This window comes from Mustelus asterias, chromosome 5 (genome assembly GCF_964213995.1).
Source record: "Mustelus asterias chromosome 5, sMusAst1.hap1.1, whole genome shotgun sequence".
Taxonomy (NCBI): Eukaryota; Metazoa; Chordata; class Chondrichthyes; order Carcharhiniformes; family Triakidae; genus Mustelus; species Mustelus asterias.
The window spans coordinates 146,901,335-146,924,529 of record NC_135805.1 but is presented as its reverse complement, the minus strand read 5'-3'; the positions used below and the strand labels follow the sequence as shown (position 1 = coordinate 146,924,529).

The 23,195-nt window shown below is 43.0% G+C and overlaps 1 protein-coding gene across 1 annotated transcript in view; it reads right to left on the bottom strand.

Moving 5' to 3' along the window:
• Positions 1-20,819, bottom strand: part of LOC144494053 (Fc receptor-like protein 3) — a 33,243-nt gene extending 12,424 nt beyond the window's left edge. Inside the window, exons 1-3 of the mRNA XM_078213631.1 lie at positions 20,793-20,819; positions 20,580-20,682; positions 16,228-16,479 (exon numbers count right to left, since the gene is read on the bottom strand). Coding sequence (XP_078069757.1) covers positions 16,228-16,479; positions 20,580-20,682; positions 20,793-20,819 — 382 coding nt within the window. The remainder of the gene's footprint in view (positions 1-16,227; positions 16,480-20,579; positions 20,683-20,792) is intronic.
• Between the last annotated feature and the right edge of the window lie 2,376 nt (positions 20,820-23,195).

Below are 23,195 nucleotides of genomic sequence, written 5' to 3'. Positions count from 1 at the left end.
TAGAGTGGCAAGAGTGAATGTTGGACCCTTGGAGGACGAGAGGGGGGATTTAATAGTGGGAAATGAGGAAATGGCTGAAACTTTAAATGAATTTTTTGTGTCGGTCTTCATGGTGGAAGACACAAATAGTTTACCGAATATTAACGATAGAGGGTTGGTAGGAGGAGAGGTACTCAATACAATTAATGTTACCAGGGAGGCATTGTTTGCTAGACTAACGGGATTGAAGGTGGACAAGTCCCCGGGCCCGGATGGAATGCATCCCAGGGTACTGAAAGAAATGTCAGAGGTAATAGCGGATGCCTTAGTGGCTATTTATCAAAATTCGTTGGATTCTGGGGTAGTGCCGGCGGAGTGGAGAATGGCTAATGTTACACCGCTGTTTAAAAAAGGAAATAGACAAAAGGCGGGTAACTACAGGCCGGTTAGCTTAACGTCTGTAGTTGGGGAAATGCTGGAATTCATCATTAAAGAAGAAATAGCAGGCCATCTGGATAAGAATGGTTCGATTAAGCAGACGCAGCATGGATTCATGAGGGGAAAGTCGTGCTTGACGAACTTGTTGGATTTTTATGAAGATGTGAGTAGGGCGGTTGACGGGGGGAACTGGTGGATGCAGTGTTTTTGGATTTCCAAAAGGCGTTTGAGAAGGTGCCTCATAAAAGGTTGCTGAAGAAGATTGGGTCACACGGAGTTGGGGGTAGAGTGTTAGTGTGGATTGGGGATTGGCTATTCAACAGGAAGCAGAGAGTCGGAATAAATGGGTGTTTTTCTGGTTGGCAGATGGTAACTAGTGGCGTACCACTGGGATCGGTACTGGGGCCTCAACTATTTACCATTTATATAGACGATCTGGAGGAGGGGACTGAGTGTAGGGTAACAACGTTTGCAGACGACACAAAGATAAGTGGAAAAGTGAATCGTGTGGGGGCGCAGAAGGTCTGCAGAGAGATTTGGACAGGCTGAGTGAGTGGGCGAGGATCTGGCAGATGGAGTATAACGTTGACAAATGCGAGGTTATTCACATTGGAGGAAATAATAGCAAATTGGATTATTATCTAAATTGAAAACAAATTACAACGTGCTACTGTGCAAAGGGACCTGGGGGTCCTTGTGCATGAGACTCAAAAACCCAGTCTGCAGGTGCAACAGGTGATCAAGAAGGCAAATGGGATTTTGGCCTATATCGTAAGGGAAGTAGAATATAAATGCAGAGATGTCTTGCTGCATCTGTACAGGGCATTGGTGAGGCCGCAGCTGGAATATTGTGTGCAGTATTGGTCCCCTTATTTGCGGAAGGATATATTGGCCTTGGAGGGAGTGCAGAGAAGGTTCACCAGGTTGATACCAGAGATGAGGGGTGTTGATTATGAGGAGAGACTGAGCAGATTGGGTTTGTACTCGTTGGAATTTAGAAGGCTGAGGGGTGATCTTATAGAGACCTATAAGATAATGAAGGGGCTGGATAGGGTAGAGGTGGAGAGATTCTTTCCACTTAGAAAGGAAGCTAGAACTAGAGGGCACAGCCTCAAAATAAAGGGTGGTCAGTTTAGGACAGAGTTGAGGAGGAACTTCTTCTCTCAAAGGGTGGTGAATCTCTGGAATTCTCTGCCCACTGAAGTGGTGGAGACTACCTCGTTGAATATGTGTAAATCACATATATGGATAGATGGATTCCTGATCGGTAAGGGAATTAGGGGTTATGGGGATTAGGTGGCTAAGTGGAACTGATCCACTTCAGATAAGCCATGATCTTATTGAATGGCGGGGCAGGCTCGAGGGGCTAGATGGCCTACTCCTGCTCCTATTTCGTATGTTCTTATGTTCTCCAAGCAAGTCCATGACAATAATAAGGGATACAGGGAGCAACCCAGCAGACGGGATTTTAGGCGAAGGAGAACCACACAATTGTGGGGATATAGATATGGACGAAGGAGAGGGTAGGATAAAGGATATACCCTTAATAACAGCTGAGGAGGACCTTTTTGTCGATGGGTCACGCAAATATGTGGAAGGATCACCACGAACAGGGTGGGCAATAGTGAATGACAAATTAGAGACAGTAAGGTCAGAAAGGATTGATGGAGGTCTATTCGCGCAAGTGGCAGAACTAGTGCCACTCACACAGGCACTAGAGTTATCTGAAGGTAAAACAGTGAACATCTATACAGATAGTCGCTATCCATTCGGAGTCATACATGACTACATGACGGCATGGGGAAGAAGGGGGTTCATAACTACGGGAGGGACCCCTATTAAGCACCAGCAAAGAATTGAGGCATTATTGAGAGCTCGCGAGAAACCTAGAGAAGACGCAGTAATCAAAATTAAAGCGCACCAGAAAGAACCAGGAGGAGATAACCCGGACTGGTTCAACGTTAAAGGGAATCAAGCCGCAGATAGGGCGGCACAGTTACCCTTCGGACAGGAAACAATTGGCGAGCTGCCAACAGCAGCGAGAGAGCAGACAGGAGACGAAATAGACATTTGGGACTTACATGAAGATACCCCAAAGGTGTAAAATGAGAAATGGTAAGCACAGGGAGCAGTCAAAGGGATTGACAACATTTGGAGACGGGAAGATAAGGTAATAGCACTAGAGTGCATACAAAACACCCTATTGGAACTGCATCATGGACTCTCACATGTGGGTAGAGAGGCCATGATAACTAAGATAGGAAAGGAATGGTGGTGGAAAGGAATGGGAAGTGATATAGCCCGACACTGTCACCGATGCGTGACGTGCGCACAACACAACACTGGTGAACCCATAAAAATTAAAATGGGACACCAGCCGAGGCCTGGGAACATCTGCAAATAGATTTCACAGGGACACTACCACAATCCCATGGCAAAACGTATTGTCTGATTATTATAGACCAGTTCACCGGGTGGGTAGAAGCGTTCCCTACTACAAATCTTACTGCTACCACGGTGGCTAGGATATTGGCAGAAGAGGTCATCCCTAGATGGGGAGCACCCATACAAATCTATTGGGACCAAGGGACGCAATTCACTGGAAAGGTGGTAATAACAGTATGCCAATTAATGGGGATAAAACAAAAATTTCACATCCCTTACCACCAACAGAGTTCTGGAATGGTGGGACATATGAATAGAACACTGAAAAATGCACTGGCGAAAGTCATACAAACATCGGGAAAAATGTGGAAAGAGGTATTGCCCACTATACTAATGAGATTAAGAGCTACCACAAACCGGACAACCGGATTAACCCCTTATGAGCTAATGACAGGATGGGCGATGCAATTACCAGAAAGCATCATAACAGGTGGGACTGATGTCGGTCCACTAACAGATAAAATCAGGAGATACGTTTTGGAACTGAGCACCCAACTAAAAGGGATGCGCAAATTGGTAAAAGACAATCAGGAAATAAAAGACGCAGAGAGAGAGCTTGAAATGTTCCCTGACGTCCCAACAGCGGGAAGTCGCATCCTACTGAAAACATTACCTGACAAACCAGGGTGTGCACCAAAATGGACTGGGCCATATGAATGTATAACTAGTGGAGACACCTGTGCCTGTATAGACATAAGAGGGCAAGGTATATGGAAACATTGGACACAGCTAAAATTACACAAGGGAACAAATAAGTAATTAAATTGATGAACTAACAACTGCTTTCCTCAACACAGGCAAAGACTGCAAGCAAGAACGAATGGCGCGCGCGGTTTAATAGATAATATAACTTGTAAAGATTATACGAATTATAGTGTTAGGTTTGATATTTGATGGTTGCGAATACGTATGTAATCGTTTATTTAACTGTACTACTTTGCGTTGTCGCGACTGTTAATTTGACTGGATTGGAGGATAACTTGTTTTACAAAGCGCACATACATTTACACGGAATGGAATTCTATCTTACCCGTTAGCACAATCGGAAGAAGACCTATTTGTAGCCACCCCTGGGTGGACCCCCTCATGACTTATATACTGTACATACATCAGATGCACCCTGTATGGGACAAATTGGCAAATATAAAAGAGGTACACAGGGGAGATTTGTGGGACTTGTAAACCCCACAGATCCTGTGTGCAGGGGGTTCCAACAGGTGGGAGAAAAGCTTGTTCAGACACTGCAAGCGATCCGCTTTGTTTTACGGGGCAGGGATGGGGATGTGCCTGTGCCTTGGTCCCAAAGAATGATTCCTGCGCACAGACGCAGTGTGTCCATCAACATTGTCGTGTTAACACGGGACAGTTTATTTGCACTTGTGATGAACAGAAATGTGTAAATATAACCGCGGGAAGACAGCTCATTTGTGGACAATGCAATGGAACTCACGTAAGCCCAGCCAAATAGACATACCCATTTGAACTTACCAAGTGGTGGGATCAAACGGGGAGTCAAGTAAACCGAACAATTGGCAATATGAACAAACTCATAATCGAGACACTAAATGTTACCGGGCTAAGAAGGGATATGTGTTCCTCTTCAATGGTACTTACATGACAGAAACACAAAACCTCCCAAACCGTTTTGCAGTAGGAACAATAGGTCCACTGACTGTGCCATGCCCCCAGGAGGGGCATATTAGGAGGAGAACAGTAACTCGGGCAATCAGCAAGGGATTCTGCGCTGACTGGGAAGCCCCGGTGTCAATGGGATCCTCCCTGAGATATGGGTTCCTTGGAGCCTTATCTCTGGCGGGGCGGGGGGTGGGGGGGGGGGCGGGGGCAGCAGGAGTGATTAGTGCAAAGAATAGGAATCATATTGTCTGTGGACTAACAGTCCTGGGAAACAGCACTTCAAAAGCGCTGGAGGCTGTCAACCAAGAAATGGCTGAACTGAGATTATCTGCACAACAGACAGGATACGCAGTGGACTATCAGTTAGCACAACAAGGGGGAGCGTATACAATTATAGGCAATAAATGCATAACCCATGTCACAGACGAGTCCTATAACATTACACAGGTCATCAGTAGCATCAGAGAACAACTTGATAGCTTCAGACAGGGACCCAAGAAAGGAAGTAGCTGGCTGGAATGGCTAGTCGGGAGGTCCTGGGAAACTTACTTATTACATGGATTAGTCATACACATTTCCATTGTAATTGCCTGTTGACTAATTGTTGGATCCCTAAAAGTCTGTTGCAAGGTGATGGTGACAGGAATTGTGCCAGGAGGCCAGTGTATCCATCGAAGAAGAACCCGTAATGAAGATCCCCGAAGGCATCAGAAGGAATGAAGAAGGAAAAAAGAACAAAGATTTATATATGTAAAATTGATGGTCTAGGGATTAATAAAGTCATAATCCGAACAAAAGTGGGGAGTGAAGTGGGGAAAACATGGAAAGGTGTACACAACATGGCTGCCTGGCCCATAAACGGTTATTTGGGTAAAGAGACATTAAACAGGCACTGACTTTTAGTGCAGTCAGTTATTTGAAGTTAAAACATGCAGAGAAGAAATGCTGCAGGAAGCCAGGTCTTGAGGCTCTTTTAGATGAAGGACAGTCCCAGGACAAAAGGGTCTGTTAAAGAGATTAGCCACAAATGGGAATGGGAATACATAAATGCAGGAAAACCAATTACTGTATTAATAGACTGAAACCCAACCATTGATAGTCACTGACGTAGGCAATGTATCCATTCAGAGAACAATGCGATGTTAACATGCTTATGTCTGTATCTGTCTGTATTTGTCTACAACGATGTGTTAACGATCGATCACCAACTTGACTACAACGATGTGATAATGGCTAGATGTCCGGTCCATCTATTGTGTAAAAAATATAAAGATGGACCGCTCTTATTGTCTCATTGAGAGAAGGTAGCGTCTAGTGTGCTGCAGAGTACCAGTGTCTTTTCTCCACGAAGCTTCGTTAAAATAAAACTGTATTGTTGAAACCTCCTGTCTGACTCCGAAGTGGCATTTTTCCCACAACAATCTCTAGAGCAGGTCGTCACCCTACCATTAGGAGAGTCATCCACCTATCTAACCGAAAGATACTGAGTCAGAAATAACTAACAGACAGCGGACCACCACAGAAGAACTGCACAAGCTTGCAGAAAACATGAAGCTTGGTTGTATAACCTCTTTGAGAGTGACTAAAATTCTGTTATTACTGCTTTGGTAATGAATGTTCCTTGCATTATTTGAACAAACTGTCAGTCGAACCATACCTTAATTAATATGTTACTTGTTCAGGTAAAGTTCCTGGTTATCTAAATGAAATACCTTGTTAATTATTCATGTAAAGAGAGTGTAAGGTTTTTACGTGAATGAACCTCGAAACGTTAAATGAGAACAGCTAATTCCTTCACAAATAATTACAATGGATAATACTGCGAGGTAAAGGGAACAAACTTCTGTGCCATAACAAATGGGGGCTCAAAGCCGGGATCTGAACATTGTTAATGCTAAATAAACCCTTAGGGAGGGATGCGAACGGACTTAAATATTTAAATCAAACCTCGGTGAGGGATCTGAACAGTCTTAAATCTTTAAAATAAACGTAAAGGGGGAAATGGATCTTCACATTGTTAGAGAGTTTCTAGGGTCGATGATGCTTCCCAACCTTGCCAAGAAACTTTTGAGAAACAGAAAAAAACGACACTGTCGTCTAGCATACAGCTTTAATTGAGTGTAACCAGGGAGAAGAAGAAAGCTGAAACAATAATGGAGTTAGTCAAACGTTTAGGTCCAGCAAAGAAACAGTCACGTGTAATGGACATGGAGAAAACTAAATTGCAACTGGAAAACATAGAGTTCGAAAATGAAATTAAAAGGTGCAGTTAGAGAGAATAATGAGGAAGGGAAAGAGAGAGAGAAAACAAAAGGGAAAAAGAAAAGAACAGAGAGAGGTAGGCCTCGCAGAAGAAAAGGAAAAGAAGAGAGGAAGGCCCGAGCAGAAGAAATGGAAAAAGAGAGAGAAGAAGGGTCAATGGAATAAGAGAGTTGTGGTAGAAAAGAGAAAGCTGGACATGGAAGAAAAAAGAATTCAAATGACAGGAGAACGAGTACCACATAGAAATGATGGGGAGCAAACTCATCATAGCCAACTGCTTAGTTAGGATATATACAAATATGTCCAAACATTAGCAAAATTTGTCAAAAAGGATGCCGAAGCTTTTTTCATATCCATTGAGAAATTGGCAACACAGAAGAAATGGCCAGAGGATATGGGGATAATCTTAATTCAGACCAAGTTGGTAGGCAGGGCTTCTGAGCGGTTTGCAGCACTGCCAAAGGAGGTGGCCACTATGAAGAAGTAAAGAAGGCTGTTTTGAGTGCATATGAATGGTACCAGAAGCATTAGACAACGCTTCAGAAATGTGAGCAAGGAACAAGGCCAGACATGTATCGAGTTTGAATAAATTAAGCAGAACAACTTCGATAGAAGAGTGAGAGCATTAAACATGGCAAAGTCAAAGGAGGCCTTTGGAGATATTTTATTGCTGGAGGAATTTAAAACCTCAGTTTCAGAAGTGACAAGACCTCATGCTAAGGAACAGAAAGTTAAGACAGCGAGAAAGGCTGCAGAGATGCTGGATGAATATGCATAAGTGAATCAATTGATTTTTGTTGCCTGACAACCATTTCATTCCGTGAGGGATAGAGATTGGGTAATAGGCAAATACTGACATGAAAGGCCAATCGTAGTTCATACTGGGAATAGTTTACCACTTGTGAAAAAGACACCCAAGAGTGCAGAAAAGAGGTAAAAGGCCTCAGTTGTTTTCACTGTGATAAGGTGGGACACACATAGGCACAGTCTTGCTGATTTAAGAAACGCCCTGGGAAAAAGGAGATGGTAAAATGCGCTCAACCAGTGGGATTAGTTAAGTGAAAGAAATCCCGAGAGAATTCGAGAAGCTGAAAGAGAGTGCACAGCCTAAGCACTGCCTGGAGGATAATAAGGTCGAGATCAATCGTTTCAAATACTTCACCTGTGTCAGTAAGTTTTACTAAAGTAGAACAGAGGGAGTGGGTAAAGAAGTTAAAATATTGAGATATACGGGAGCTAGTTTGACTCTGATAATAAGAGATGGGTATATTTGCACTCCTCCTGCCTGAGGGCATGGTAATCGGTGGAGTAAATGGAGAAAGGATTTATGTTCCCTCTGTAAAACACGGACAGAGAGTCCAATCTGGGGAAATGATAATGGGAGTGATGAAAAACCTCGCTGTTACAGGAATGCAGCTTATTCTTGGAAATGACATAGTTGGAGCACAAGTGGGAGTTATGCCCATGCTGGTGGTCAAGCCTAAAGAAAACCAGGGAACTGAAGAGCTAAAGGAAAAATACCCTGGATTTTTTTTTCCGGACTGTGTGGTAACATGACTCCACAGCCATAAGTTAAACAGGAAGGGAGAACAAAAAAAGAAAGAGAAGAGAGTTGAGGTCCAGTTAGCTGTCACTCTGTTTGTTGAGATGGTAGAGATAAAAAACTAAGCAGGCAGAGGATTGGTGAATCAATGATCAGAGGATCGGTGTTTAGTTCTCCAATATTAAGGGAGTTATAACAGACAGATGAGACGATAAAGGATTTATGCCAGTAAGCATATATGGAAGAAGAATTAGGATGTATCCCAAAATGCTATTATCTGAAGTATAACATGTTCAGATGGAAAATGAGATCTTGGCAGGTTAGCGCAGATGTGGGAGGAGCTGGTAGAATACACACAAGACGTATTACAGATCGCACGCAAACTATCTATAGAAGGACATCTGGGAGTGAGGAAGACTGAGGCTAATATACGGAACCATTTTTATTGGCCACATTTTCGTAAAGATGTGGTGGACTTTTGCTCGACATGCCACATGTGACAGATGGTAGAAAAGCCACAGGTGTTGATAAACCAGTACTTTTCATACCAATTTCTGCATTTGAAGAATCTTTTACACGGATTATGATTGATTGTGTATGTCCCTCCCTAAAGCAAAAAGTGGGAACGAGTATTTGCTAACCATAAACAGGTGTCTATCAGGTTTCCCGAGGCAATTGCTTTCCGAAATATCAAGACAAAAACGATTGTGGAAGAGTTGATTGCTTTCTGAACTCGTTATGGTTCTCCCACGGAGATTTAATCAGACCAAAGGTCCAATTTTACTGTCAAATTGTTTAAGGAGGTCATGTATAGTTGAGGCATCCAGCACTTTAGCTCAAGTGCACACCATCTGAATCCCAGGGAGCATTGGAAGGATGGCATCAAATTCTGAAAAAACCCGTTGAGGGCTTATTGCCAAGATTACCCTACTGATTGGGATAAAGGTATCTAATTTGGATTTGCTATGATAGATAGTCCAAATGAACCGACTAAGTTTACTCTATTTGAGTTGACATTCGAGCACGAAGTGAGAGGTTGCTAAGTCGGACGTCAGAGATCTCACAGCTGAATTATGTATCCGAGGTGAGAGGAAGATTAAACAGGATATGTGACTGAGCTAAATAACATTTGAAGGTAGCACAGCACCTAATGAAAGAAGAAGCAGATAAGAAATCTAAAAGTCGAATATTTTCCCGTGGGGCAAGATATTGGTACTCTTACCAGTGGTAGGAGGTCCCATCAAGGTGAGGTTTCGTGGTGCCTATCAGGTTGAGTAAAAGTTAGGTCAGGGAAATTATCTGGTAAAAATGCCAGTGAGGATTTTAGAGTATGTCATATATAAGTGCTGCAGCAGAATTATGTCGGAGGAGAGGAATCGGAGAAACAAGCATTAGTGACTGTCACTCAAAGTGCGGAATCCAATCCTACTGCCACTCAGAGTGAGGAATCAAATCCAGATTAAGTGGATTTTGACGTTGCTAAAAATAATTAAATAACGAAGATGTCCTTAATAACTGGAATAGGGTACTGAGCAATCTTTATCAAGGACAGAGCACTCAATTCAAAAACATGCCACAGTTTTATGAAGACATATGCAATAATAGAATAGGTAGCACTAATGCCAGAGTACATGGGCTTGACATAGGGAATGCTGTTCCGATATTGGCTTAATCTTCTCAAAGCAGTAGAGGTTCAGAAAGAAGTAGAAGCAGTGATACAAGACAATATCATAGAACCAACTCAAAGTGAGTGGAGTTTGCCAATCGTGCTGGTTCCCAAATATGATGGTACTCAACTGTTCGGTGTAGATTATAGAACGGACACCGCAATTCTAAATCTGACTCATATCCAATTCCAATGTTGGAATCTGTGTGGAACAAGTCGGACAAACTACTTAAATCACAAATCTGGACTTACTTCGCGGTTACTGGCAAGGATCTTTGTCAGAAAAACAAAAGAAGTTTCTGCTTTTGTAACCTCAAATGGGTTACATCAATTCAAAGTAATGCCCTTTGAGATAAAAACCGTACCGGCCACTGTTCAAAGTCTCATGAACAGAGTTGTGGCAGGTTTGACTAACTGTGCTGTCTACATCGACGACGGGTGATTTTAGCCAGACCTGAAAAGATCACATGATGCATTTGACACAGGTCTTCAACAGACTGTGGAAGGCAAAGTTACTCACAAACTTCGCCGAGACAGATTTTTCAAAGGCGGAAGTGACATTCTTAGGACATAACGCATATGGAAGGATGCCACCAAGAAACGGGAAGACAGAAGCTATAAAAGAATTTCCAAGACCGTCTTCCAAAAAGGAAGTATTTCGCCTTCTGAGACGGTCTGGTTTTTACAGCAAATTTTAACCCAACATCTGGAGCGTAGTGGCACCCATGACAGGTGTTTTGAAAAAGAAAATAAACTTTCGGTGGACAGAACAATGCCAGGAGGCATTTGAGAGTTTAGATGCCATATTAACCACCGCATCCGTTTTAGCCACGCCTTACTTTCAGACATCGCTCAAAGTTGCCAGCAACATGAGCGATGTAGGGGATGGAGCTGTGTTCCTAAATAAGGATGAGGGTGGAATTCAAAGGCCGATCGGGTACTTCACAAAATAACTCAAGAGCCACCAGTTGGAATATTCCACCATCGAAAAACAATTATTGAGTTTAGTCGCGGCTTTACGAAACTTTAATATATACATTATGAACAATATATCTAAGATGATTGTGTATACCGACCACAGTCCATTGACTTTTCTGGACAAATTTAAGGAGAAAAACACCCGATTGTTTCACTGGAGTCTTATGTTTCAAGTATTTCATTAAGGACGTGTGCATGTTGTGGGCCTTGAAAATATTGTCTCCAATGCGTTACCGCAAATATATATTTTTAAAAATGAAGCCATCACTTCATATTGATGGTTCATTTTCTTTCGTTGGGGAGAGTTGTTGTGAAGTTGGGTTTGTAAAATATCAAGAATGTGTGTAAAAATACAAAATAATTGTAAAAATAAAATGCTACAGGGAAAGAAAACAGTGCATGGGACCTTGAAAAGCTATTTTTGAGTTACGTGCAACAATGCAGAGTGCACACACAGACTCCAGGTTGCAACATTTGTTCCAAAAGGACCAAGCATCAGAGTTGACTTGCTAACAGCCTTTTGCATTCTGCAAGCCTATCAGTTGGAAAAGGACAATCAACTAATAATAGCCTATCAGATTTCAAAATGATGGTGTTGGCAGCATCAAACCAATCCAGATGTAACAAAATTGTGAAGTCATTGCAGGTAACAAAAATAGTTTTTTTTTCTGGAAGAACATCTCCAAAGACCTGGGCAGTCAGACAAATAAAAACACCATTCGTCTCCAGAGCAGTTTAAAAATCTTATAAGATAATTATCCAGTTGTCTAACAGAATAATACCGAGTCAGAAAGACCTTCCAGGCACCGGCTAACTACAGAGGATCTCCAGAAGCCTCGAGGAAATATCAAGCCTGGTCTTATAATTTACCTGTGAGTGACTAAAATTCTGTTATTACTGTTTTGTAATGAATATTCCTTGAGTTATTTTAACAGCCTTTCAGTCGAACACGACCTTAATTAGTATGTTACTTGTTTAATTAAATTTCCTGGTTATCTAAACAAAATACTTTGTTAATTATTTTCTGAAAGGGAGCATCAGGCCTTTAAGTTGATGAATTTCTAAATATTAAAAGAGAACAGCTGACACCTTCCCAAATAACTGCAGCAGATTATGATGTGAGGTAAAGGACATTAACCTCCCTGTCGTAAGATAACGTTTGAAATATTACAGCTGTGATGATATTGTGCTGTTAATATGTTTTTTTTATTTCGTGAAAATTGCTTTCTTTACACTGTTTTGTTAGAAGCAGACAGGTTTTCTGGGGAATGCAGCAAATGAATTCATTCAAGTAATTATTCATTTTTTCCATGCAAGTGTTTATTTAGCAGGAAGCTTAATGAGTTGTTGTTCCTTTAATTAAAATAATGGAAGGTCCTTGGGGTATACAGGGGCAGAGTCATGCAACGTTAGGGTATTGGAAAGAGATGTGTCTGCAGCAAGGATGCTCTGCTGCTTTTAGTTTTAGTTATTGAAGTTGCGTTCCATGTGGGAAATGCTTTATGTCAGCGGTCTTCTGCGAGCTCTTCCTTCATTCACTCTCTCTGAAAGCCCAAATACTGCTCACAAAGTTTGAAGCAAATATTCCTGTATTTCGCAATTGCACTTAAAGTATGGTTTGACTCTCCAAGAAAAATATTGCTTAATTTGATCTGGCATAGGGATGACTTAAAAAGTAAAAGTCATTTATTTTCATGTTTAAAGATGGTTCAAAGACTAATAATTAAACTGTTTCATTACTTAGAGTATTGCATAAATGTTGTTATGAATAAAGATTCAGAAAAACAAAAGTCCCTAATTTGTCAGTGGAAGTATTCCTGAGGTGAAGCATCCTTTCCAGACATTTAGGCCAAAATAGAAAAATAGGTGGGGTGCAGTCTGACTTCGTAATATGCCTTGGGGTTTCAGATCTGGGCACTAACACAACACTCAATGAAATTATAAATTTATAAAGTTTATTTATTGGTGTCAGAAGTAGGCCGACATTAACACTGCAATGAAGTTTCTGTGAAAATACCCTGGACACCATACTTCAGCGCCTGAGGGAGAATTTAGCATGGCCAATGAATCTAATCAGCACGTCTTTCGAACTTTTGAAGGAAACCCACACTGACACGTGGAGAACATGCAGACCCTGCGTAGAGAGTGACCCAAGCAGGAAATCGATTTCGGGGCCCCTGCGCTGTGAGGCAATAGTGCTACCCAATGTGCGACTGACTCCATCCTTTATCCTGAGATTTATCAAATATTTAAGATCTATTGCCCCTCCACAAGTTTGTCCTCAGTGTTTCTTTTTCCATTTCACATCCCAATGTCATTCTCTCTCCAGAAGTTAAGTAATGTTCCTGCTGAGATTTTCTTACCATTTTACATAGTCAAGCTAACTCATCGATTTTAACCATTGTCTCCAAATGTTACCCTGTGGAACCTTAAGCCAGCTCACTACACAGAACCAGGTCAGGTAATTTGACCGAAAGGATAAATGATATGGACAATTATCCATGAGAATACTATTCTGTCATTTGCACAATCAGTATGCCACTTTGTTACTGGATAATTAAGAAATTGAAGTACCCGAGGCAATTATTTGGAAAGTATGTGCTTTTCTTTAGAGTGAATTTGTTTCCTCAACACTTTTCCATTGTTTACAGATATAAATAAAGCAATTTAGGATCACGTGAATTCCAGAATTATCTCTGTTACAATTTTTATACAGTAAGAAGTCTCACAACACCAGGTTAAAGTCCAACAGGTTTAGTTGGTAGCAAACACCACTAGCTTTCGGAGCGCTGTTCCTTCGACCGGACTCACCTTCCCATTGAACGTAATCAAATTGAAAAGCTGGAAGGCCATATAAGAACCAGTAATTCCGTCGGTTCCCAGAGGGGCGAAGTATAACTCAGACATCAGAGGGACGTTTTTTACACAGAGGGTGTTGGGGGCCTGGAATGCGCTGCCAAGTAGGGTGGTGGAGGCAGGCACGCTGACATCGTTTAAGACTTACCTGGATAGTCACATGAGCAGCCTGGGAATGGAGGGCTACAAACGATTGGTCTAGTTGGACCAAGGAGCGGCACAGGCTTGGAGGGCCGAAGGGCCTGTTTCCTGTGCTGTACTGTTCTTTGTTCTTTGTTCTTTGTAACTAGCAAGATTTAGACAACAATCATTCTTTCACTGATAGGTGGGACAGGACATTCAAAATGCACAACTGCAATGCAAAGACGACCTCCAAGCAAGAGAAAAACTAGCCATTTACATTTGATGATCAAGTACACTACCACATGTGAAGTACAAAACAATCAGTATTCCAGGCTGATTGTTGGCCTGAAGTTTAACCAGATCAAGCAATTATTTTCCATAGCTACAAATTTACGTTAGCTGAAATTGCAGCAAATATTCTGGCCTCTAACTCCCTTAATCTGTTCATCGTAAGCAGGGGCAAATACCAGGAGTGGGATGGTTGCTCTGCACGTGTGTGCATGAGTGCAACTAAAGCAAAATACAAGAAACACAACTTGATTTTGGGTACTCACTCCAGTTGGCCTGCACTGAACTGGCGGCACAGTTGTACAGTGGTTAGCACTACTGCCTCAGAGGGCCAGGGACCTAGGTTCAATTCATGGCTTGGGTCAATGTCTGCGTGGTGTTTGCATGTCCCCCCTGTATCTATGTTGGTTTCCTCCGGATGCTGCGGTTCTCCCAGAGTCCACATGGTGTGCTGCTTTGGTGCATTGGCCATCGTACATTCTCCCTAAGTGTAAGCGAACAGGTGCTGGAATGGGGCGACCTGGGGACTTTGACTGTAACTTTATTGCAGTGTTCATGTGGACATTAGTGGACACACTACTTGTGACACTAATCAATAAAACGTCAAGTTTTAATAACTCCATTCGTTACCTGAGACATGCACTCATTCCACAAGCATCACTTGGTTGTGGCATTGTGAAGGACGCAGTAGAGACATTTCAAATATATTGCTGCGTCACTAGCAAGCCTCAAGCCCTATTTCACAATAAAAAGCTTAAACCTGCCTTGTTTTTTATAGTTGCACTTATACATTGTTGACCATATAATAAAACGGCTACCATAAACAGGGCATCCACTCGAACTTCATGCATCCCAAACAAGAAATGCATGGTGCAAAATAGACAGTGCTGGAGCCCATTACTTAATATTTCGCTCAAATGTTTCAATCAACGGATTGCAACTTTTGGTTTAATAACTTAATTGGCCGATGAAAGGTCAGACAATGCTATTTATCTGTTCTTTGGTTGGAGAGAAAATCGCCATGTCACTATTTGTATTGGCTAATCTGGTGAAATATGGACTTGTGTTTGCTATCGCTTCAAGTAAGTACATAAACATCGAGCTAAACATTCAGCTAAATAGCATACAACGGATACAAGCATTCTCGCGACCCCTGTGTAGAGTAATGACCAACATCAGGAAGATAGGATTTAAACATCATCCCTTGACGTTCAGTGGCATTACCATCGCAAAATCCCTCAAAATCAACGTATTAGTTATTGCCATTGAACAGAAAGCTGAACTGGAGTAACAATTTAAATACTGTAGCCAAACAAGCAGATCAGAGTCAGGGACTCCTACGGAGAGAAGTTTACCTCGGACTCACTAAGGGATGCAGACCATCCACAAGGACAAATATCGAATGTGACAGAAAAATCCTAACTTGCTAGTGCGACTGCAACATCAACAACACTGAAGAAGCTCGGCACCATCCAGGACAATGGTGATCACTTGAGTCGTAGCTCTCGTGAAAACATTCAATCCCTCCACCAACACTAGCATTGACAGTAAATTGTACGAGTAGGTTTCCTTCGGCAACATTTCCCAAACCCACGACCACTACCGTTCAGAAGGACCCTGGGACATTACCACCTGGAGGTTCCCTCCATGTCTCTCAACAGCCTGACTTGGTATTATACTGCCGTTCCTTCACAGTCGCTGGGTGAAAATCGAGGAGCTCCCCGCCCCGCCCCCCCCCCCCCCCCAACAGCACTGTGGATGTCCCTACACTTCAGGTAATGCAGTGATCCAGGAAGGCACCGCGCCACCACCTTCGCAAGGAAAACTAGAGACTGGCAACAAATGTTGACCCAGCCAGTGACGCCCGCATTCCTTAAATGCATTTTTTTAAAAAAAACAATATATTCAGAATCAGGCAGAGATGCTAAATGCTGAACAAACAGTGCATTTGCACAAAAGTAATATCGATAAGCATTCAAGAAAATTATCAATATTTTCAATAATGCATACCTACCGTGAATAAGAACAACATGTCGCGATTCCCTGCTGCCAACTGTACAATGGTATGATGCCGTCCCTTTTGAACTATTGGCCTTAGTTGTGAGAAGAGTTTCGGAATGAACAAGCAATGTTGAATGCGCGTTTCTCTTGGCTTGGTAAAATGTGGCGAGTTCCCAATTGGGCAGGTGTCTATACCGACAAGTCAAATTCAGAAATTCTACCTCGAAAACGGTGATAGGATCAACCTGAAAGGCTACATCACCAGCTAATTTTGGAAATAACATTTAAGAGTTTAATTTACGGAGCAAATAAAAATCTTTCGAACTTGTTTAGGAAATAGTGTAATGACAGTTTTACAAATAAATACTGTATTTCCATTAAGATAAATAATACATCCCTAGCGGTTATGCGTACTTCGTCTAGCATTTGCCAGATCAGAAATCAAGTACGATGTGTATGATGATAGATAGTGCCATGCAACTTTGTGACCGCTTTCTTGGGAAATAACTGACAATTCAAAGTGCCTAACGTCACCAGAATGGCACAGGATTTGAAAAAGAAACAACGTTCTATGGAATGTTGTAGTACAAAGTACAAACAACAAAGAAGAATACAGCACAGGAACAGGCCCGTCGACCCTCCAAATCTGTGCTGATCATGACGCCCGAACTGAACTGAACAAAAACCTTCTACCCTAACTCGGCCCGTATTCCTCAATGTTCTCCCTATTCATGTAACCATCCAGATACCTCTTAAATATTGCTAATGTGCCTGATTCTTTGGCAGCGCGTTCCAGGCACACAAAAATCTCTGCGTGAATAGCTTCCCCCGCACATCTCCCTTAAACCTTCCCCTCTCATCTTGAAGCTGTGCCACCTTGTCATTGACACTTCCACCCTATGAAAACACCTCGGACTATCCACCCTGTCTATGCCTCTCAATATTTTGTCAACCTCTATCTGGGCTCCGATCAGCCTCCGTTTTTCCTGTGAAAACAGTCCTAGTTTATTCAACCTCTCCTCATAACCTGCACCCTCGGGAGCAGGCAATATCCTGGTGAAGCTTCGTTGCACTCTCTCCAGAACTTCCACGTCCTTCTGGCTGTGTGGTGAGCAGAACTGTATGCAACACTCCAAATGCGGCCGAAAGAAGGTTTAATTTAGCTGCAACATGCTTTCCAGACTCTTGTCAACATTGTCCCAGCTGATGAAGGCAAGCATGCCATATGCTTTCTTAATCACGTTGGCCACTTGTGTTGCCACTTCTAGGGAACTGTGGACCTGCACGCACAGATCCTTCTGTATGTTAATACTCCTCACGTTTCTGCCGTTTACAGTACAATTCACACCTGAATGTCATCCTCCAAAATGCATCACGTTGCATTTGCCGCGATTGAACTCCAAGTTCCATTTCTGTGCCCAAGTCTCCAATCTATGTACCTCCAGTTGTATCCGCTGACAATAGCCGGCGTTATCAGCATCTCCACAATCTTGGTGTCATCCGCAATCTTACTAATCAGGCCTCCCACATTTTCCGCCAGATCATTTATATATATGACAAACAGCACAGGTCCCAACATTGATCCCTGCGGAACAGCACTAGCTACAGATCTCCATTCTGAAAATCACCCTTAAACCGCTACTCTCTGTTTTCAAAAACCAATCCAGTTCGGTATCCATCGAGCCAGCCCACCCGGAATCCCATGTGATTTTAATTTTAGCAACAGTGTACCATGTGGAACCTTGCCAAAGGTCTTACTCAAGTCCATGAAAGTTACATATACAGCCTGCCTTCATCAATTATCTTTGTGACCTCTCCAAAAAATTCAATCAAATTCGTGAGACATGACCTTCCCCGTACAAAAATCTGCTGCCTGTTACTAGTCCATTTTCTCCAAATGGGCATATATCCTTTCCCTCAGCATCTTCTCCAAAATCTTCCCCATCACTGACACCAGGCTCACCGGCCTATGATTTCATGGATTGTCCCTGCTTCGATTATTTTAAAAGGGAAGAACATTGGTTCTTCTACAGTCATCTGCAACCACGCCAGTGATCATAGAGGATGTGAAGATATCTCTTAAGGCCCCAGCTATTTCTCCCATTGCCTCCAGCAGTAACCTGGGATAGATTCCTTCCGGCCAAGGGGCTTGTCGAACCTAATGCAATTTAGGATACCCAACACTTCCTCCTTCGCTACATTGACATTCCCAAGAGCGTTCCCACGCCTAACCCTGACCTCAATATCTGCCATGTCCTTTTCCTTGGTGAATACCGATGCAACTTACTCATTAAGAATCTCACCCTTAGCTGTGGCTCCACGCACAACTTCCGCTCATTCCCCTTGAGTGGTCCTATTCTTTCTCTGGCTACCCTCTCGCTCCTAATATATGCACAAAAAACCTTGGGATTCCCTTTTACCTGTTTGTTAAAGACATCTCATGACCCCTTTTAGCCCTCCTATTTACGTCGTTAAGTTCCTTCGAATTGTATCTATACTAAAGGGCTTTGCAAATAATTAGATGCCGAGTCCTATTTGGATGCTTCAATCTTCATTTGAACTCTGCTTACAATTTCCATTGTCGTCCATGATTCCCGAACCTTTCCATTTTTATCTTTCATTTCTCCGGGGACATGTCTGTCCTGCGCTTCAATCAACTGATCTTTAAAGCTTCCCACATGACAGACGTGGATTTGCCCTGAAATAGCTGCTTCCAGTCTACATTTTCCGAGTTCCTGTCTAACTTGGATGTAATTGGCCCTCGCCCAATTAAGCACACTCACCTGAGGGCCACATTTGTCCGTATCCATGGCTACCCGAAATCTTATGGAATTACGGACGTTAAGGCAAAATGCTCCCCCACTGGTACATCAATTACCTGGCCTGGCTGCTTCCCTAAAACCAGGTCTACCATGGCCCCTTCTCTGGTTGGATTGTCAACGTACTGTATTAAAAACCCTCCTGCATACATCGAACACATTGCTTTCCCTCCGAGCCCCTGAGTGTAGAGTCCCAGTCAATATGGGTGAAGTTAAAGTCACCCACAACAACTACCCTGCTTTCTTCACACTATTTCAGTGTCTGACTACTCAACTGCTCCACTGTCTCCTGCGGGCTGCTGGGCGGTCTACAGTACATTTACAACATTGTGATTTGAGTCTTTCTATTCCTGAGCTCGACCCCCAGTGCCTCACTCCATGATCCCTCCGATGTCTGCTCCCTCAACATATCTTTGATGTGCTCCCGAATCAGCAATGCAACTCCCCCACCCCCGTTGTTTCCCCTTCTCTGCCGTCTAAAACAACGATATCCTGGAATGTTAAGCTGTTGATTAAATTAGAATTGATAAAACCGCCAGCGATTAAAGACAGGACATTTGTAATACAATCATTCTGCAGATCTTTCTCACTCTGAACACTGAACATTTTCAGATATCACTTTCTTACTCAGCAGATAATTTAGATTGGGCTGGTGTTCAGAATGGTTATAAAGGACGTGTTCTTGAGTGTTGCATCAGGAGTATTTTTGAATGTTTTTTGGAAAAGTGATTGGATGTTGAAATGTTGCACAGGAGCATCAATTCCACGACGTTATAGTTAAGCAGAGTGAGGATGCCAAAAACCATCCTTAATCAATTTTTAACTGCACCAAATACATATGCAATTTCTAAATTTGAAAAGCTCAGTAGGTCCTGTAATGGTCATTTTGTTGGCCCCATCAAATGCTCAAGGACATAAAAAAGGCTTCCCTTTTAATGTGTTTAATGTGTACTCGGCGTTTCAAAAGAGTTTGCTGCCAATTAACTGCTTTTGAAGGTGCTTGTGTGTGTGTGTGTGTGTGTATGTGTCTATGTGTTGCTGTTGTTCAGAGTTATTTTGCTGTCTGGGCAAATATTATACAAGACACAGGGGACTTATCTGGATCTTCAGTTCTCCAAATAGATCTCTCTTTTCCAATTTCAGAACAGGCAGAAGTGACCTTGATTTAATATCTGACCGAATTGATCGCAACTCAAAACATTCAGCATCAGCCAAAACATGTGTGCGACTTTAGTCCACATTCTCCTTATTGAGAGTGCCACCAGGTGATCCACAGGTGAATGGAGTTCACTTCACGCTCAAATTGCCCAGCAGGCAAAATGGCAAAAATGCATTTAATTTCCCAAAGATTTCCAGTGAAGCAATTTGCTTGTGGCAGCTCAACCTTCCAATTAGTTTGGTTTGGAAGCCTCCGTTTTGTGGATTAATATTTTCCATCGAAGGCCTGCTATCCTAACATATCAAAAGCTGCTGATCAGCTGGCGAATTTTGCAGAGCAGATTGAAAATCAGATTTTCACTTTTCTTTTCATCTACCTTCTACCAACCTGTTACTGTGATGTCAACATTCGTTGAAATCCACTTCCTGAAATTATGCCTGAGTTCGCACCGATATGTTCCTTCATCTGAAATTTTAGAACGGCTGATGTGCTTAACCTGACCAGTTTCTCATCGCTTATCGCCATTTTGATACCATTGGATATTTCTAGGATATGATTTTTCAATGTGACGCAGTGAACAAGTTAGAGTAATCGTTTTACCAGATAGTGCATCTCTTGGTTTGGCATCGAGAGAAAAAATGGGATCAGTGGCTGCAAATCGAAGGGAGATATACAATACGCACAAATGAGATGTGATAACATGCATGTAGAACAATTTCAAAACTATTGCTTGTTTTCTATGGGAGCATGGTGGAGCAGGAACGTCATCATTCAAATCATAAATCAGGGATCCTGGGTTGCATTCTGGGAAAAATGGCCTTGAATGCTGGCAGGACAGTCGCTGGACTTTGAAATAAATTAACGTATTACTTCGTTTCGAAAATTTGGAACCCAAAATTATCCTCGGTGAAGGTAAACAGAACGATAATCACGAATTGCCCAACAAAAACAAAGATAGACAATATGGTTCACGAATGTCTTGCATTTGTCTTTTACCTTGGCTGGGTGACATTTGACACCCGGCCCATATGAGTGTGATTGACTGTTAATAGTCTTCAAAAATGGTCCAGCGAACCACAGTTTTAACAAACTGCAACAGGTAATCAAATACTTGATTACAAGCGCTCATCCGGTGACCGAAAAAATCCCACCGCCTCAACATCACAGGTGAGTGATGCAGCTCCTTTGCAAGGCAATCAGAGGTGGGAACAATGGTGCTACTCCTTCCGGTGACACCCAAATCAGCTGAAAGCTTATTATGAGAGAAAGGATCACTGCAACATTCTGATCAATCGACAACTTTTTTTCTTATCACACCAGCTGTATGGTATGAAAAGATGCAGCAACACCCTTATGGTTTCATAAATCCACGTGCCTTTTTTGAGCTGAAGCCCCCTGTCCCGCCTTTCAAACACACACTCACACACCTCACTCCGGCCACTGATTTCTAAACTCAAACCACAAAATCAGAGCTCTTACCTGAGTCACTTGCCATCACGTTGGGTTCCAAATTTAAATTAGAACTGCAAACGTGTCTGGTTAATCACATTCCGTGCCCCAAAAGACGGGGAACCTCTCCTCCTTCCATCAACACTCCAGGACTGCGACGCGGTAGGTAAGGGATCGTTCCGACATCGGATAAATAATTGAGGTCAGACATCCAAAGTCGTGGATGGGGTATGACATCCGTAGGGTAAGGGGAGTTCTGACTTCAGGGTGAAGGTCAGATATTGTTGCGCAAAGTGTGGGTATCGGTCGTCAGTGTCTGGAATCTGTTCGAATCGTAGGGGCTAAAATGATCAGGAAATCATGTGTGGTTTGGGGGAGAGGGGGTCGGAAATCAGGGGATGAATTTTAGTTGTATCTCTAATATCAGAGACGTTGAATACATGTTGGATATCGGGGTGAAAGAAGGCCATATGTGAGTGTTTTGAGGGTCCAAAGTGTGATGTGGGTGTTGGGGGGAGTGGGGGGTGGGGGGAGGATTTCAGGGTGGTGGGAGGTCTGATATTGGGGACATGGAGCAGATGATTGGACGTTGTGGCCGTCGTGAAGTCCGTGCAGGGTCGAAAATCGAGGGCATGGTGTACGCAATGTATTGGACGTCGGTACCGTAAGGTTGGTGGTGGATCGGCTAGCTGGAAGGGTGGAGGTGCAGAGTTTCGGAATGTTGTTCTGATTGGACATCGGAATGCGGGACGGGGGTATTCGTACATAATGGATTCGGATATCAACGGGATGGGGAGAATATGGCCACCCAAAGGCGGAAATGTTTTTGAAATGTGTGGGAGGGACTTTTCATCTCAGAGAATCGAAGAAGGACATCGGGGCCATGGGGTGAATTAGGAGTTCTGAGTGCTTTGGGAAGTCAGATATTTGTACAGTGTGTGATGGGATAACAGGCCGGTTTCAGACTGAGGATTTGGATCGTTTGGGATTTTGTACATCAGTGCGGTTGAGGAAATGTCAGACATTATGATTAGGGTGTGTTTGAATATCAATTAGTACGGGCAGGGTGGATATCGGAATAGGGTTTTTTAAGATATCTGGCCGGTGAGGAATTCAGAGTACGTCGGGATATATGGGTTGTGAAGGCGTGTGGACAGTTGATTTTGGTTCAGACCACGGAGGGGAGTGGGCGGATTGTACATTGTGGGGAGTTCCGGTCATTTCGCAGAGGGACGGGAATACTGAATGCTGCTCGTGACAGTTCGGGTCGAGGATTGTGTGCTAGGAAGCGGGGAGTGGGGCTATCGAGTCCTGTCTCAGTGGGGTGTCGGCTGTTTTTGGGAGGCCCATGATGCTACATGGTGCGGGGCGGGGGGTGGGGGGGCGATTTCCATGTCACCCAGACGGTAGAAGGGGGTTTCATTTTCTCATGTTTTTTTCTGGGTAACTGCTTGTGGAACACTGCCAGGGAAGGTCAAAACTCTAAAACCTCGCCCGCCCAGAATCGGAGCGGGCGGGGGTCGGACAACGGAAATCTCCGTTGACCTCGGGCCG